The sequence below is a fragment of the Paroedura picta genome, chromosome 2, assembly GCF_049243985.1.
Source record: "Paroedura picta isolate Pp20150507F chromosome 2, Ppicta_v3.0, whole genome shotgun sequence".
Taxonomy (NCBI): Eukaryota; Metazoa; Chordata; class Lepidosauria; order Squamata; family Gekkonidae; genus Paroedura; species Paroedura picta.
Window position 1 is genome coordinate 138,076,549 of NC_135370.1, and position 18,182 is coordinate 138,094,730.

Consider the following 18,182-nt stretch of genomic DNA (forward strand, 5'->3'; position numbering starts at 1 on the left):
CTAGAGGCGCTCTGGAGATCCGCACCATTCCTGGTTGGAAGAGCAGATCCCCTTGCCTACTGAAGTCTACCCTACAGGAAGTGACCTATGTGGGTGGAGCCACCAGGTGCCCACCTGCTTTGGCTGCCTCCCAGGCTGCCTGGCAAGGAGCCCTGGCCTGCCAGCCGGGTAAGCCATACTTGTTTACCTACCATCTCAGATTCCCTGCCAACAGGCTCCATCCCATGCAAAACCCACAGCTGTGACAAAATATTAACCATGAAACATCCACCACAGACACAGCCTAGAGGCTCTTTACACATAACATAGGGTGGGAGGGAGCGAAGCTGCTCTGCGGCGAGCTGGGCAAAGAGACCAGGACCCACAGGCATGATTCCTTTATTGGCATCATGGGTCCCGCCTGCCTCTTTACATTGTGCGTGCTGCACTGGATGGAGGGTGGTTGCATTCACCTCTAGCCCACCTTCTTGTCATGCATTGTTGTTTTTATCAGGTTTCTGATATTTTTTGTCTCCATTATTACCTATGGAATAGAAAATCCAACTATCACTGGGTATGTGGAACACATACCTGCTGTGGGACTCCTTGGTCCTGGCCCCCTCCCTGTCACAGAAATACACAAATACAGATTCCTCCCCCCCCCCCATTCCTCTCTCCATCTCCTTCCTGGTCCCTGGAACCACTACAAAACAGTACTTACCAAACCCTAAGTCCACAAGGATAGCATTATTGATGGTATCAAAAGCTGCTGAAAGACTCATCAGAATCATACTTTCTCTGTCCATATCTCAGCACAAGTCATCCAGTATGACCAGGACTGCTTCAGTCCCATAACCAGGCCTGAATCCAGATTGGAAGGAATCCAAACAATTTACCCCATCCAGGAAGACCTAGGTCCATTCCGCACAAGTTTATTGTAGCAGGAGTGTGGCAAATTGTAATCGCTACTAATATGCAGTTATGCAGGACGTCGTACACAATCTGCCACACTCCTGAAACAGTCCCGCTAAAAGTGCTTTGTTGTAGTGCTTCCAGGGAAATCCCCAAAAGTGGATTCACCCTCTGGAAAGCGCTACACTCTTGCAAACAATCTGCAACAGTTTTGAAAAAGTTCTGTGCGTTACCATTGTTGCGGTTTCAGCAAAGTCCCTCCCCCTGGCTCTCTCCTCTGAACTTCCAGCGAAGCGATCGCCATTTTTTTTTCTCAGAGCGAGCGGAGAGCAACGAACCGGCGAGCCTTCATTCACCCAGCGAGGCTTCTCCGGCTGCAGTCCCTCCACAGAGCTGCTTTAAAGCTCGCCTCAAGTCACCAAGCACAACACAGCCCCATTTGCAAGTTCCCTTTATTTTCAGCCAAAAGTCGCGCCTGTGCATGGGGGGGATTTTTTTTTCACTTGGGGGAGTGTGGAAATGATGAATCGACAGCTCACAGGCCAGCTGCCAGCTAGATGGGTTTCTACGTTAGGAGGAAGCAAGGAATCAAGGAATCAAGGCATATTCGTTGCAACGTGTGTTTGTCTTTTTTTAAAAAACAGGTTCTTAAAGGCAAAGGGGCTTTTCCAGAGCATGGTAACAACCGGCCATTGGCTGCTCGTTTGATTGACGGCCAGGGACGGGACAAAGCACGGCAAAAATTGCTTCCTTTCTAGCAATTTTTGCCGAGACCAGAAACCTGTGGGAAACAATTGAAACGCAACTGGATTCCACTACAAAGGCAGGTATGCTTTACGCCGAATTCCACTATTTAAAATTCCGTTTTTTCTTTCCAAAAGCAATTTGCCACATTTAACCTTGTGCGGAATGGGCCCTAGAATTGTCCAACCACCAGCCATTCAATCATCTTGCTCAAGTATGAAACATTTGAGACTGAGTGATAATTAGGGATGGGCATGAACTGCATTTTTGTTGTTCAATTGGGTTTGTGGCTGAACTGCAAACCGAACCAATATGTTGGTTTACAAACTGAACCAGTTTGTTTAAGTTCATGAACCATTTAAAGTTTAAACCCCTGATTTCTCCTCCCTTTAGCTTTTGGCAAGGAGCAGAAAGCAGGGGTTTTCCGGACAGCTAAGTGGTGGGGACTGCTGGTCAACTGTTTGGAAACCTCTGCTTTCTGTTCCCTGTGGCTTTTCACTGGGAGCAAAAAGCAGGGTTTGAATGGCTTGGAGCCATTTAAATCAAATAGCTGAAAAACAGAAACTACTGCTTTATGAACTGCATCAAAATTTTGGAAGTTCATCGCAGTTTATCATTTCCCCAAATTCCAATAAAGGTACTCTGAATCTAAATCTCTGAATCATTTTCCGAACGTCACTTTGCAAACCACAAACTGATCAAAATTCCTGACAAACTTTTGTTCATCAGCCTCTTTGTGCTCATCACTATTGATAATTATTGAGATCTCCTGGGTCAAGGGTAGACTTCTTAAGAAGTGGATGTACCATATCGCACCTTGAGAAGTGGATGCACCTCCTTTAAGCCTGGGGAGACCACCCCTTCTCTTAAGGAAGCATTAACTACTTCTCAAACCCAATCAGTCAGTACCCCCTCCCTTGAATATTTAAGTAAGTGGAGGCCCACTGGCCATCTTGGGAGGTTAAGTTTGATGGCTTCAGGCACTGGACAAATTTCTGGGTTTGGGGAGGGCAACCACTTGCCCCCTGGATCCCTGTCCATCTTGGTTGGACTCTCTTGTAAAGTGCCATAAGGGGTGATATTCTCCCTCTTCATTGTTTAGCATCTACATGTGTCCTCTGGCCCAGCTGATCTGGGTGGATTGCCACCAGTATGCAGTTTTTGGGTGGATTGCCACCAGTATGCAGATGACATCCAACTCTACCTCCTGATGGATGGCTGCCAACTCCCGCCCCCTCCCTCCAGTAACATTTGCCAGATGTTTCGAAGCAGTGATGGTCTGGCTCAAGCAGAGTTGCCTGAATCTCAACTGTTCCAGGACAGAGGTCCTGTGGATAGGTATGAAAGGGTCAGTCAGATCAGGAAGCACATCTCCTCTGCCTGTATGGGGTGCAATTAGATATCTTGCCCTCTACCAGGAATTTGGGGGTGATCTTCAACGCCTCCTTTTCAATGGAGGCACAGGTCATAAGAATAGTCCAACTGGCATTTTTTTTCCACCTGTACCAAGCAAGGCTATTACTGTTCTATTGGACCCCAGATTACCTAGCCACAGTTATCCATTCGCCAGTCACCTCCAGGCTAGACCTCTGCAGTTTGCTCTATGCAGGCCTACTCTTGACTTTGACCCAGAAGTTGCAAAATGCAGCTGCCAGGATCCTCACAGGAGGACCCATATTCAGCCAGTGCTAAAACAGCTGCATTGGTTACTAGTGGTATTCTGGATCAAGTTCAAGTTTTGATATCAGATTCTGGTCTCATAATGTAAGGAAGGGGGCAGTGGAAATGAGGGAGGCCCAATTAGATGTACTATATGTATTTCCACCTAGAAAGGTACAGTGCTTAAGTTTGCACTGTAATGTAGTTCAGCCTTTGCTTTGGCAGTGAAAACTGCCGCCATGAGTTCTGCCATGCAATTCTAAGTAAGAATACTTGGAAGAAAATTACATTGAGTTCAGTTTGGGTACTCCCAGGTAAAATTGGACTGGATTTGCCACCTTAGTTCTGCAAAGAGAGCACCAGCTACTTTCTGCCAACCTATATCTGGTGATTCAGACCCCTTAGGAATACTAGCATATGATTTTGATCCCCCCCCCTCACTCTTTTATATATATATATATTGTCCTCATTAACAATGCTAGTTTGAAAGTGTTACAAAGCTAAAGCCCCAAAAGTGGTGTGGCCAATTGGAGAGGCAAATAGTATTACAGCACAAAGGAGATGTGAGTATAATTCTTCCAGTCAACCAAGAAAGAGGGGAAATGTAGAGCAGCCTTAGGCAGCTATCAGAACAACTTTCCCCATGACCAAATAAGCACATTGTGGAATAGTCAAACATTCATTTGTGGGAGCGAAGATTGTATTTAGGTCATAGAGGGAAAACAGTGTGTTGCCCGAGCTATAAGTGTTGTAATACTCTTTACAGCGAGTCCTACTGTGAACTAAATTCAGACCCAGTAGGGGCAACACGATTGTCTTCAATGAAGCTGCACTCGCTGACACTGAATGGGAATTGGTCCTGATATGCAAGCTGACAAAGTTTAGTTGAGCTCAAACATGTGGGCCAGCAGCCCCCATAGCCCCATGTCCAGTTGTTGACAATGGCTAGTATTAGAGATTTGGTTAGAATTGCTCCAGAACACTACTGGAGTCATCTGTTCAATGTCATTTTTTGCCATTTTACTGCAAAATGTTATATGTACATTCATAATCCTGTTAACAGATGATGCATCTTTAGATAGATAGTATATACGTTCATTTTTTTTCTTCTTTGCCGTTGCCATCCTGAATCAAGTGATGACTCCTCAGCAATTTTTATGATTTGTTTACGATATAGGTGCATACTACACAGTCACTGCATGTAGTGTGTTCAGTTGACCTTCACGTGGCAATCATAATGTGTATGCTTAACACCTCAATCCTATGCAGAGTTACTGTAGTCTAAGTCACATGAAATAATGGATTTAGAGGACAGCGCTTACAGTGTTAATTATTAAATTATTTACAAGTAAACTGGTTGACTGTGGCCAGTTTTGCAACATCAAGGAACGGGAGAAGCATATAATATTTTTGGTCTGTCTGTAGATCTTAAACTTGCAGTCATTCACGTACACAGTCTTTCTTTACAAAACTCCATTAAATCCAGATGTGACTGCATTGTGCAAAATGAACCGTGATAAGGAAGGCTATATATGGAACAAAATCCTGAAACAGATAGCACATTTCTGAAGTGAGGGAAGTCCAGCTTTCGAAAATAAAAGCCACATTCAAAATTATAAAGCAATGCAAAGGGAAGCTTGACACCTTTGAGAACGCATATGGAGGCTGTTATGTTTTGATCCTGCACATATGCATTGGGTTACATATGCATTCACAGAGAATGGTCATTGAACACTTCTTCCTTGTACTGGGACTCCAGGTTACGTTCTACACAATGCAGACAATGGTCATCAAAATGTCATCACATTTATTGCTCAGATCTAAAACTGAGATCCTGAAAGACCTTATTTGTACAATATTTATGGGTGAGGAGTTTTACTTCCTGTTCGCTCTTTCAGTTGAGGATTGCCATCTCACTAAAATCAGTGGACTTTTCACACCGGCAGGCTAGTGACCGTCGAATAATATTACATCATTCCATGCCCTGTAATCGGAATAATTATCCAGAACTCCCACGGAACTCCCATGTTTGTATATACAAGCATGTCAATGAGCCAGCATTCAGACTCATTACCAGCCTCAGTTGAAGTTTATCAGATAACTAGATCAAAGTAGTGAGTGCAATTTTAGCAATAATTTTGAATGTGGCTTTTATTTTCAAAACCTTGACTTCCCTCACTTCAGAAATAAAATATGGCTAATGATGATCTGGAAACTATTAACTTTTTTAAAAGAACAGTTTAAAGTATTTGATCCCCCTTTGATGAAGTGTGAACACTAGACCTTTTTCCCAGAGGTGTAATTGAGATTTGCACTTTCACAAAATGTAAGGGGGTGAGGAAAGTAGGGAAGGAAAAGGGAAAGATGCTGTGAAAAAAATAATATTTTAAGTTCAGTTACTTTTGCTAGAGAGAAAGTATTTTTAAGGTGATGCAGTGATCAATCTACAGACTCGTGAGCTTCATAGTCAGCTTGGAGATTTAATCCGCAGTTTGTGACTCTACTCATAAAGTATAACCATTACGAGCAGCTCGTGAGTGAGTAGATTGTATTCTTTTGCAGATTTTTTGGATAGACTGAAATCACAGTTTGATTTTCAAAATGGCATATCTTAAAAATGGCAATCTAAAATATTGATACTCTGACTTTTGGCTAATGTAAGCCTTCAAACAACTAATATTACCCTTCCTTATTTTAATTCAACGTTTATTTCAGCCTTTTGTTTCTTATATGAGTACTTTGAAAGCTCCCCCCCATTCCAGCTAACAGTAATCAAGAGCCAAAAAAAATGCAGTTACTTCTGCATGTTAAGAGAAGTGGGCTAGTGCTTGTCCAATCGTTGGCTTTTCTCCCCTTCCCATCATAGGGCATTCAGATTGTGAAAGGGAACTTGTGGTCTTGCTTATGAAGCATCTGCTATTCAAAGAATATTTTAAAGGCTCACTGAACTCAGTCAAGTCTCTTGGATATTCCTCAGGAGGTGAATAAAAAAGCAATGACAGTGATTGTGTAGCTCTTTATTAAATGTGCATCTACCCTATAGATATAATTCAAAGGGTAAACATGAGAAATTATTATTTGTGGAGGGTACTCAGTCATTATTAGTGGGGAACGATACAAATCCTTTTAGCATGAACTGATTCAGTATATCTCCCCTTAACCTTTACTTTTATTCTTTTAATTACTGCTTAATATTCTTTCTTAAAGTACATTTCTGTCCTAGGGCAGAAAGGCCATTATAGATACTGGACCAAGTTCTCAGTGGCCTGCCATGCCCCTTGGACTGGTCCTGCCCAGGAGGAAGAGGATAGTGTCTGGCCTGGGTGAGCCACATGCAAGCTGGGGAACGTAGTGCCCAACTGCTATGAGCTGTGCCCAGCTGAAACACAGCCTGGGAAAGCTGCACGTGGTATGCTGATAGAGGAACTCAGCGAAGCCATGGAAGGTGTGGGAATGGCCACCCTTTCTTCTTCCCTCCCTCCTTTAGGGCCTTTTGCATGACCATTTTTTCTTCCTGTTTCTTATATTTCTGGTCCAGCTGATTTCTGCTTTGATCATCAAGACCTGTGATCATACTTGCAATCATTAAACAGATATGGGACTTTTCCATCATTGCCACATCCTAGCAACCTTTGTTTTTACACATACACAAGGCATTCCGCACCCGGAAAATATAGTGAGATACTTACCTTCTGCAGATGACATTTTTTGGTGTTTTAAACAACATTGCCTGCATCCAGTTTCACAGCAGCAAACTGGCAGCTACATCCTCCATTTTAAAGTGCCAGTGGGGGAATCCACAAAACTGGATTCCCTCAACTATGTAGCACAAGAAGGAGGAGAGCAACCAGCAACCACTAGCAAAATGTGCAATGACTGTGCATCACACACAGAAGTAGTGTGATCTCCATCTCCAGTGCCCGCCCTTGTGCCCACCTCCCTTTACCTTCTCCCTGTAATGGGGCTTTTGTTTTGTAGCAAACTGCCTGGAGCAATGAATATGTGTTGCTTCATCCAGGCAGAGGGAAAGATTTTCCACTCACCAATTAGTCCACAAAGCATGCCACTCCCCAAAAAAAAAAATCAGGAAAAAATTACTTTAGTTGATCTTCAAGTGTCATAATTCCAAAATGGGGTGGCATTAAAATATGTACTATACATCTATGATTACATTCATGGGCATAGCGATGGAGCATTTTTACTTTTAAAAAATTGATTGCATCACTTTCCCTTTAAAAGTGGGAGAAAGGTGATTGGCTGACTGCCCTGACTGACAGGTTGGGGGAGAGTTGTGGGTATAGCGAGTCCCTCTCCTCCACCATTTTAATCAGCCATGTGGAGTGCCAGGAAGCATGACAAAGTGGGAGAAGACAGTGAGAGAGTGAGAAAGTGAGAAATGGTGGGGGGGCATGATTTTTTTTTACTAGCAGGACTGCAAATTTGGCTCAAAGAATGACTCTACAAAGGATTGGCTTAAAACATGGCCACAACTTTTATTAACATATTAGGGTTGGCACAGCGTGAGAGGGAACCCCCATCTAAGTAGTCCACTGACTGCTACGCAAGCCAATTCCTGATTGCAAGGAGCCTGTATCATTTCCCTGCTGGGAAAGCTGATGCTCCAGGAATTGGCCAAATCTGGGAAGCTGCCTGAAAGGGGGGCTAAAGGCTCTGGCTGACCCCCAGCCAGCTTGGCCAAGGGAGCATGCACACCTACCCCACTGGGTTGGCTTTTGCTCGTTCTGTACCACCTCCTAGCGAGGCCCCAATCCCCAGAGGAGTATGGTCACACACCACATCCCTTCAAATGCACTACCTCTCATGCAAAAACACGTGGACCTGCCCTCCCCGATGAACATGATCTGCTGCATCGCATGTGAGCCACTGCTGCTGGGACGGGACTCATCCCTTCTTCTTGTCACTCTCCACTGCGCCAAAAGTGGCCGCAGTAAATTGTGGCTGCTTAATAGCGTTAAGCAATTGCGCTGGCTTAACGCTATGATTTTAGATGTGCGGAATGGCCCACAGATTTCCCTTTGATGAAACAATGATAGAATAAAGTGCAGAATCTTAAACATTTTTAGCTTTGGCTACAACTATGGATCCAGTCTCATATATACACCCCACACAATTTGTCCTGGATCTTTCTGATATACACCCATAATATATTATTCCTGACTGGTCCATTTTCTGTATAATAACACTTTATTTACAGTCATTTTGACCTGTACAATAAATGCTGGATTTTCTGTGTAATTGTTCTGCTGTTTACTAGACTACTGTCATGAAGATGCATAAGAAAACCCCAGTGATTTTTTCCTGTACAAATACTGAGCCAGGCTACTTTAATTTTAAGCATGTGGATTCCAAAGAGAAACGTGCTTCTAGGTTTACCCTTGACTGTCCCTGGTGACAAATAATATAAGCTCCCAAATGTGTTTTGACCTGCATAGGCTAAAGGCCAAATCTTCAAAGCAGTGCTGCTAAAAATGTTCCAAAGGAGATGGTTTACCAGAGTGCCACAACTCATAGCTCAGCCCTGCTTGAACACCTTTGACAGCAGACAATGGCTAAACAAAAACAGCATCAGAACATGATCTCTGTAAAAGATCTCTTAAACAGGGGGAGTATAAAGAAAGGAAGTGTTTTGAAATAACTTCCTTTTACAGCAAGATCAGTTTAATCATAGTTTACAAATTCTACCTTTGATTCAGTAAACCAGAGGTGATGTTATCCTACAGGAGCTGAAATGACTATATATGCCAGGCAAACACATTTTCTCCTCTAGCATAGATGCCAGACATTCTGTCCATTGCATTGATACGGGATGACTAGGCAATAATGGAAACAAAATAACAAACATATTCCAAAATAATGATAACAGATATCTGAGGAACAAGGATGCGTATCATAGTGCAGATTGTATTAGTTGTATGGTAGCTTTCCTACAATTACCTCCACTGGCAATCAAATGGTTAGGATGAGGAGTAGGAGACCTGCTTGTGACATGAAGAAGGAATGGAGAAAATTAACCAGGGGACAAAGAAATCTTTGTAAAATGGTTTTGTTTGGGCATTAACAAAAAACAAACCAATAAATCATGCAGAAAGGCAGGTCTGTGGAAAGGTGGAGGGTCAGTGAATATTGGGTGGATTTTAGTGATTCATCAGCTAGCAAATCTTTAGGGATTATACCCGAGGGCAATCATGGAGACATTAGTGGTTTTATCTGAAATCTCTTGAGTGACAAGTGAGGACCAAGGCAACTGAAGAAGGGTCATGTTAATGGATCAATGTCATATTGGAGGAGGATAAAATATCAAAGTTTTGATGCTTATCTGAGACTCTTTTTTCTGCAACACAAGGTTTTAGCTAAGCTTCTTGCAGGAATGTGTGACCTTTTCACTGGTTTAACTCTAATTAGATATTTCTGGTTTGGGGGATGTACAAGACAACACATTTTATGATATGTATGATTCAGATATTTGTTTAGAACATTAGCATGCTGCAAAGACCTACCTGAGGCAACTCACAAGCTAAAAGCAGTATAATCATAAAACCACAAGGATAAAAATGATCAATACTAAAGCAATCAATAAAACAAGCAAGAAGCCTGCTAGAGAAATGAGAATAACCTAAAAACTGTATTTAGCAGCAAAAATTAATGGGTAATATATAAGGACTTTACTGCTCGAAAACGGTTGAAGAATGAGGCTTTCCTTTAATCTGGGAGTCATAAATTTAAGGTTAAAATAAACTCTTGTAAAGGGATAACTGAGAAACTGCATTCAAAGTCTTCACATACAATTCCATTTTTTAAAGATGGTCTAAAATGAAATAAAATCCACTTGAGTATTTCTTGTCTACAGTCGTTCAAAAACATGCAAAGAAAACTCACCATGCCTAGTCACAGGGAATTTCTCAGAAAGCTCAGCAAAGCACTGACCCTCATCTGAGCATTACCTTAAACATTACAAGCTCCACTGGCTCCTGCCTTGTAGAGCATTTTAGAATTTCCAAATGGAGCAGAGGTGCAATATTATTGTAAGATTTGAGACTGTCCCTAGCAGACACTTTCAGATTTAGCAATGCATTGTAATGAAGGACCAGCTGACAGGATGAAAATGAACTTTCAAGGAGCGGAAAGGGCTTTTTCCTGCCAGTAGAGTGCTCATCCTTTGAAATCTGTGTGTGGATGAGTATATGTTAGCGAATCTCTTCAACCAGCAACCTTCATATAATACTTGAGAAAATAGTAGTCTTGAATAATAGGTACAAAACCATTCGTTTGAGCATCTTTTCACAGTTGGGTCTGACTTGGTTTTTATTTTCTTTCATCAGACCTGTACTCTCTTTGGCATCTGCAGTACAGAGAGGTAGTACCAGCATCCTCTGAATGACCATTTACGCACTGGGAATTTCACTGCCCCAGTTCCTGTGGAGGTGCAAATATTGGGGGCAGATTAGGAGCACCGGGCCAAATGCTCCCCCGTGTGGGTACAGGAAGAGGTGGGGCAACCTGCCACGACTAAAACTCCAGGCTGCAGCCTGGCATGAAACCTCCAGCACATAAACGGTCAAACAGGCACCCTGAGCCTCAAAATGGTAACTCTGGGAGAATCATGGATTTCTGGGATGTCGTTTTCCCATGTTACATTGGGCTTTCTTCCTAACCTGGGATTCGGGCAGCAGCCAGAGATGATAGACGTGGCGACCATATCCACAATTCCCTCCAGACTATGGAGTGCTGGTCTCACACCCACTGTGGCTAAATACAGGCTGCATGGGGGAATGGGATGTCGAACTCAGTATCTTGCTTGGAGAAATGTAAATAACCCCGAGATTTGGCTACCATGCCATTTCCCAGGAAAATCCCAGAAGGATAGATATCTGCTAGGGATAATTGGAAAGGGGCAGAAGATCCACCCCAGTTTCTGGGAAAGGAGGGGTCTTTGAAGCTCTTACAGACAGCTCTTACAAGGAAGATCCCCCTGCCCTCATACCCAGCTCTTCCAAGGAAACGGGGTTGAGAGAACATACAAGCATCAAAATAAAAAAGGACGAGGATACTTTGCTTTGGGATTGAGCCTAAAGAGAACAGAGCAACCATATCCTTGACATGTGGACACAAGTATATATTTGAAAATACACTGTGGTCCATTCCGCACAAGTTTAATGTAGCAGGAGTGTGGCAAATTGTAATTGCTACTAATATGCAGTTATGCACGGCGTCGTACACAATCTGCCACACTGCTGAAACAGTCCCGCTAAAAGCGCTTTGTTGTATCACTTCCAGGGAAATCCCAAAAAGTGGATTCACCCTCTGGAAAGCGCTACACTCTTGCAAACAATCTGCAACAGTTTCGAAAAAGTTCTCTGTGTTACCATTGTTGTGGTTTCAGCAAAGTCCCTCCCCCTGGCTCTCTCCTCTGAACGTCCGGCGAAGCAATCGCCATTTTTTCCCCTCAGAGCGAGCGGAGAGCAACGAACCGGCGAGCCTTCATTCACCCAGCGAGGCTTCTCTGGCTGCAGTCCCTCCACAGAGCTGCTTTAAAGCTCGCCTCAAGTCACTAAGCACAACACAGACCAGTTTGCAAGTTCCCTTTATTTTCGGCCGAAAATCGCACCCGTGCACGAGGGGGGGATTTTTTTTCACTCGGGGGAGCGTGGCAATGATGAATCGGCAGCTCACAGGCCAGCTGCCAGCTAAATGGGTCTCTACGTTAGGAGGAAGCAAGGAATCAAGGCATATTCATTGCAACGTGTGTTTTTCTTTTTTTAAAAAACATGTTCTTAAAGGCAAAGGGGCTTTTCTGGAGCATGGTAACAACCGCCCATTGGCTGCTCGCTTGATTGATGGCCAGGGGCGGGACAAAGCACAGAAAAAATTGCTTCCTTTCTAGCGATTTTTGGCGAGACCGGAAACCTGTGGGAAATGATTGAAACGCAATTGGATTCCACTACAAAGGCAGGTATGCTTTACGCCGAATTCCACTATTTAAAATTCCGTTTTTTCTTTCCAAAAGCAATTTGCCACATTGAACCTTGTGCGGAATGGGCCTGTGTGTTGGATAGGTGGCACTGAATATAAGCACCACACATTTCATTTCAATATTATTCAGGATTATCCTTTGAACAGTAACTTTCCATGAGTCTATAATATTACTTTTCAGTTCAAGCCCATTCTCATATATTTTTATGGTAACTGTGGCTTTTGTTTAGTTGGGATCAACTTCTTTCATGTTATCAAAATTGCATGAAAAACTAGATAGCTGTTTTCAGAAATGCATGAAAAAATCTTTAATTTGGTCATATTATTTTTATTATGATTACTAATTACAATAACAGCAACAATAATAATCATTATTCATATACTGCCCCTCTCTGCAAATTATCTCAGGGAAGTTCACAACAGTAGGATAAAGCAATCAAAAAAACAGTTAAACCAGCATTAAAATACTAAAATACTAAAATTAACATTTAAATTATCATCAACCAACAAAGCTCCCCCTCCCCCAGGTCATATGGTTGTCCATTATCCATACTGTCTGATGAAGAGTGCTTGCACTCGAAAGCTCACGCCCTGAATAAATCTTTGTTGGTCTTAAAGATGCTACTGGACTCTGATTTTATTGTGCTACTTCAGACCAACACGGCTACCCATTTGAATCTATCATTATCCATAAGGTTAACTTAAGATGTTGTGTACCACAAGAAGCCCACCCAATATGAAATGTGCATTAATGGGCAGAATTAGAACATGTATTCATAACATGTTATTTTTCAGATGACCAGCCACATGGTGTAGTTCAACTGGGAAAATGAGTAGCTGGCTATATGCAGAGTGTAAATTGTTCCTAAGATGACTTATGTTCCTGAAAGGAATGAAGTCCTTACCACTAGTAATGAACTTCGTTGTTCTCACTACCCTTGCCCCTCAGCAGGTAGCATCTGCAGTCAACCTGTCTCTTCAAGAGACGGGGCGCAAAGGTCATTTGTTTATGATGTGCAGACACTTTAGCAAGTGGTCTGGCTATAATACTAAACGGAAACAGATCTAATTTGCCCAAGAGCTATAAACACAATACTTTGGTCAAAAGCTTGGCTTGAGCTCTCCCATATTCTAGGTTCTCATTCCTGTAGATTTGTTCCTTGATGCTCACAAGCATTTCCTGTTTTCTTTCAAGACAAGTAATGTCCTGATTTTGTGGGACACACATAAGAGATATACAGAGCATGTTAACCCATAAGAAAAACATATATTTTATTCCAACATACAGCATGGCCAGTGTTCCATTACTCATAGCTCTCATACAATTTCCATCTGTATCCAAATGTTAGATCCTCTGAGAGCAATCCTAATCAGGCCAGCTCAGAAGAAAATACCATGTTATTCAATAGGATTTACTCCCAAGAAAGTGTCCTTGGGACACTCTGGGTGAGAGCCAATGTGGTGGAGTGATTAATAACCACATACTCTAATCTGGAGAACTGGGTTTGATTCCCTCCTTGTCTACATGCAGTGACCTTGGGCTAATCACAATTCTCTTAGGGCTGTCCTTTTACAGTCTTAGGGCTGTTTTTTCAAAACTTTCTCAACCCGACCTACCTCACATGATTTCTGTTGGGGGCAGAGAAAAGTAAAGGTGTTTGTATGCTACCTTGGGACTCTTTTGGATAGTGAAAAGTGGGGTAAAAAACCAGCTCTTCTTCTTCCAGCAAGTGAGGATTCTTGATCCAGAGGAAAGAATTATTTCCTCTGCAGTAAGACTCCTTACTCTGAACCAGATTTCTTCTTTTAATTGGAAGGGGGTCAAAGATTGTGACTTAATTAGAAATTTCAACTGTGGTTGAATCATCTCTACTTTGTGAAATTGTTTGTAAGGGTCTATCTACTTCCTGCTGCTTACATCTGAAAAATTATATGTGAAAATAAAGCACAGAAGAAGAGTTGCTTTTTATACCTTGTGTGTAAGATAAGTGAGGCTGAGAGGGATTTGGACATGACTGCTTGGTCAAAACAGCACTATCAGGCCTGTGACAAGCCTATAGTCACCCAGCTGATTGCATGTGGAGAAACGGGGAATCAAACCCAGTTCGCTAGATTAGAAGTAATCACTCTTAACCACTACAGGGAGAACAGCATTCTAGATGATATTTCTAGGCCTCCTTCTTGGCCTACACCAGTCTGACCTCTCTGGGAGTTTATCTAAGTTGTCATTCTTGTTATTATTGTTGATCAAAATCATTGATATTATGTTAATTTAAACCACTGTTGGATTATTATTTATGTTATTTCTGACTGTTATATGTTAATGTCGTTCCATGTACTACCCCACAACATTATATGTAAACTGCCCTGAGCCATATGGGAGGATGGTAGAAAAATCTTATAAATAAACAAACAAATAAACAAACAAATAAAGCCTGGCAGAACAGCTCAATCTTACAGATCATAGAATCATATAATCATAGAGTTGGAAGGGGCCAAACAGGCCATCTAGTCCAACCCCCTGCTCAACACAGGATCAGCCCAAAGCATCCTAAAGCATCCAAGAGCATCCTAAAGCATCCAAGACATCCTAAAGCATCCAATTATACCACAGGGCCCTGATCTCAGTAGGCAGAGCATTTCACCTGGCCCTGGGCATAGACAGTTTTATCTCATTGGGGATGGGGATCCTGAACATATTTTAATCACCTTATCTCAATGTTGTTTGGGGGGCTTAGTGAAAGAGGTGGCCCTGTAGGTATGAGGGTCCCAGATTGTTTTAGGGCTTTGAAAGTAAGAATCAAAACCTTGAACTTGATCTGGTCTCCAATCTGGAGCCAGCACAGCTGGGAGAGCATATGCTGAATATATTCACATAGAAAGTACAGGTAGCTGTTTGATTTTGGACCAAATATATTTTGTGGGTTTCCATTTATTTGTTTCCTTTTTTAAAGATCCTAGCAAATGAAACTGCAGTGATGAAATATATATATACTAGAAAGAAAGCCCATTTTATCTGGAAATAAAATGGGCGCTAGAGAAGGAAGTTAGGGCGGGAAGGCTTCTGAGGCTGAAGGCCTACGGTGGGCTGAAAGCAGGGCCTTCTGCCCCTCTCCCACCGGCGACTGCACTGGGGCCAGGCAGCAGGTGGAGGGCAGGGAGTTCTGGAGAGAAGGCCGGCAGGGCATTGTGGGTCTGTGGAGGCGCGGGGCTTTGTGAGTGCGGGCAGTCGCGGGCGCATGTTGGAGCATTTGCGGGGCAGCGATGGCGTGTCGGGTTGCGGAATACCAGTTGTAGGGTGGGGGCAGGGCCGATGGCAGCAGTCAGCCATCGGCTGAGGGCGGTTGCGGCTCCGTGCGGGCATGGCAGCTGGTGGCGACGGTTTGGCGGGCGGCGGGAGTGACCGGCGTGGCCTCAGTGGCGGCGGTGGAGGTGACAGAGATGGGGGGAAGCGGCGTGGCAAGCAGGCAGAGTGCCTGTTGTCCGTGAAGGCAGGGCGGCAGGGGCATGTCTGGGCGAAGCGATGGTTCGCTGCCGGCAAAGGAGTAGGGTGGCTGCATCTTCAACGCGGCCACCCTGCTCCTTTGCCAGCAGCGAACCATATGGGGACAGAGCGCGGGCAGGGAGTCCGGGCCGGGCCAAGTGGCCCTCTCCGAGTTTTTATCCCGGATGGGTCCCGCCCTAACTCCTCCCCACAAGGCCTTACTATTTTATTTAGTCCACGGCGCCCCACGGACTAAATTATATTTAGAATAATAATTCAAGAACAGTTTGAAAATTAATTTCAGATGTTCATCTAACTGTACAAAACAGTGAGCTAAAAGGATAAAGCTACATTTATCCAGACAAATCAAGCAGGCATTTGACATCAGTTTCCAATCATATCAGCTTATATTTATGTAACTGCTTCTGAAAATGTATCTATATTTGATCAAATGTTTTTGTGTTTCTTTTTAGAACAAATAAACTGTATTGAAAGGATATAGTTCAATCAATATGCATTTTTTATTTTAGATAGAAAAAGTATTGATAACATGTTATGTATGTATTATTTTCAAATTTTACCTTTAAAATGATGCAAGGGTGAAATTTTAAAATATATATGTTTATATGAAAATTATTTTAAGCAGAAAATTTAAGATTTATTTTTAATGGGGAAAATGTGAAGATGGAGAGAGCAGTTGGAAATACTCTAGGAGCAGAACTATATTGGCTAAAGTATTCTCAAGGCAGAAAAAAACCCCTTCTTTTTCCTTCTTCTTTTTGATGTATTAATGTAATAATAATAAATAATAATGTGTTATTCTACTGATTTATGTTTTACAAAGTGGAATCATAGAATCATAGAGCTGGAAGGGGCCATACAGGCCATCTTTTCCAGCCCCCTGCTCAGTGCAGAATCAACCTTAAGACAAGTTTATATGAGAATTTAAAGATTCACTGCTAAGTGATAATAAGAATGGATGCAGAGGGAGAATAAATCATCAATCACGATGCAGGTTTTGTTTAAAATAAATACTTAAATACTTAAAAATAAAAAAATAAATATGCATCCAATTTCTGTCTGTTACACCAGTGGCATTTGATTGTCTTGATGGGTGGAGGTGTTTCCATGCTAACAAATACTACTGTAAATATAAAGTTCCTAACACTAGTTTCTGGAATGTGTGTTTGGACTCTTGTTCTCTGGGGACCTATTACAAAGTCAAAATTAATCATAAAGAAAATAAAGAAATCCATGGTGCCAGTGGGTGGGGGGTGGTTTCCCCTTCAAAACATGAAATCTAACACAAAAGCTGCTAAAATAACTTCACTGTCTCATGGAAATCTACAAGCACAAGGAAATTCTGGCTCAGGGCAGATGCAGTAACCTTAATACAACCCTGCCGTGCCTACCGATTGCACACATATGATTTGTAAACTAACCTGCTGCTCCGAGACCCTGTGACAGTAGACCATCTGTCCTGTAACTGGTAGGCAAAATGTAAGGAGTATTTGAGATTATCTATATTCAGATTGTCTTCATGTCTGAATGGATTACATTAACACCTTCATGCTACTCTAACATTTCCTGCTTCTCAGCTCTGTCTCCCCTTAGGCCAGTATATTTGGTTTCCACAGGGCTGAACCAGGTATAATTCTCTCATAACTCTTCTCTGAATAATCACACCATGCTCATATCCTGTTTAGGATTATACGCTGATATAAATATTAATTGTAGGTATTTCCACTGAATAATATGACTGTCTCTTTCAGAAAGGCCTATGTGTAATACCATGCTTGTCTACTACAAAGTTTGGATACAGATTTTCATCTGAAACTCAGACTGCTTTTAACTCTGAAAAAAAATTCTCTTTTGTCCTACCGGATGTGGCGAGGGGCTCTCCAGCGCATGTTAGGTTTGAGCTGCAACATTTCTCAGCTTTGTTCTTCTCACCACTTCAATGATCCTCTAGATAATTCAGCACAGATTAACACAGCCCATTTTCCTGTAAGCAGTAACACAAACCAAGATGTGTCTTTTACCCCATTAAATATTAATTCACATCATTTAATATTAAAGAGGTTGCATTCCTGCTTTCCTCCCGCCTTCCCTTCCCCCCACACTTCTCATCTGAGCAACACCAACCCAGTTCTGGGTGTCTTTTAAAAATAATTTACAAGGTCTGTTGTAGTAATGAGGAAACAAAATGTTAATTCTCCAAGGAGGCTGGAGATGCCTATGAGATCTGCAACCGGGTTCAGAAACATAGAATCAAAAATATAATAAAAGGATAGGAAGAAATGTACGCATTGATTAATGGGACACAATAAAGTGTTTGCTTGAATATCTATACCATGCACCTAGCAGAGTGGTAAGGAACAGACAAACAGTGTGGTCCTAAAGAGAGTTATAC

At 42.4% G+C, this 18,182-nt stretch overlaps 1 protein-coding gene across 6 annotated transcripts in view; it reads right to left on the reverse strand.

Annotated features, from left to right (window-relative positions):
• LOC143830453 (uncharacterized) overlaps positions 1-18,182 on the reverse strand; it is a 215,637-nt gene that overhangs the window by 117,488 nt on the left and 79,967 nt on the right. For all 6 annotated transcript variants that reach the window (XM_077322980.1, XM_077322976.1, XM_077322979.1 and 3 more), the window contains one exon: positions 17,651-17,774. In XM_077322980.1, coding sequence (XP_077179095.1) covers positions 17,651-17,700 — 50 coding nt within the window. In that variant the 5' untranslated portion in view covers positions 17,701-17,774. The remainder of the gene's footprint in view (positions 1-17,650; positions 17,775-18,182) is intronic.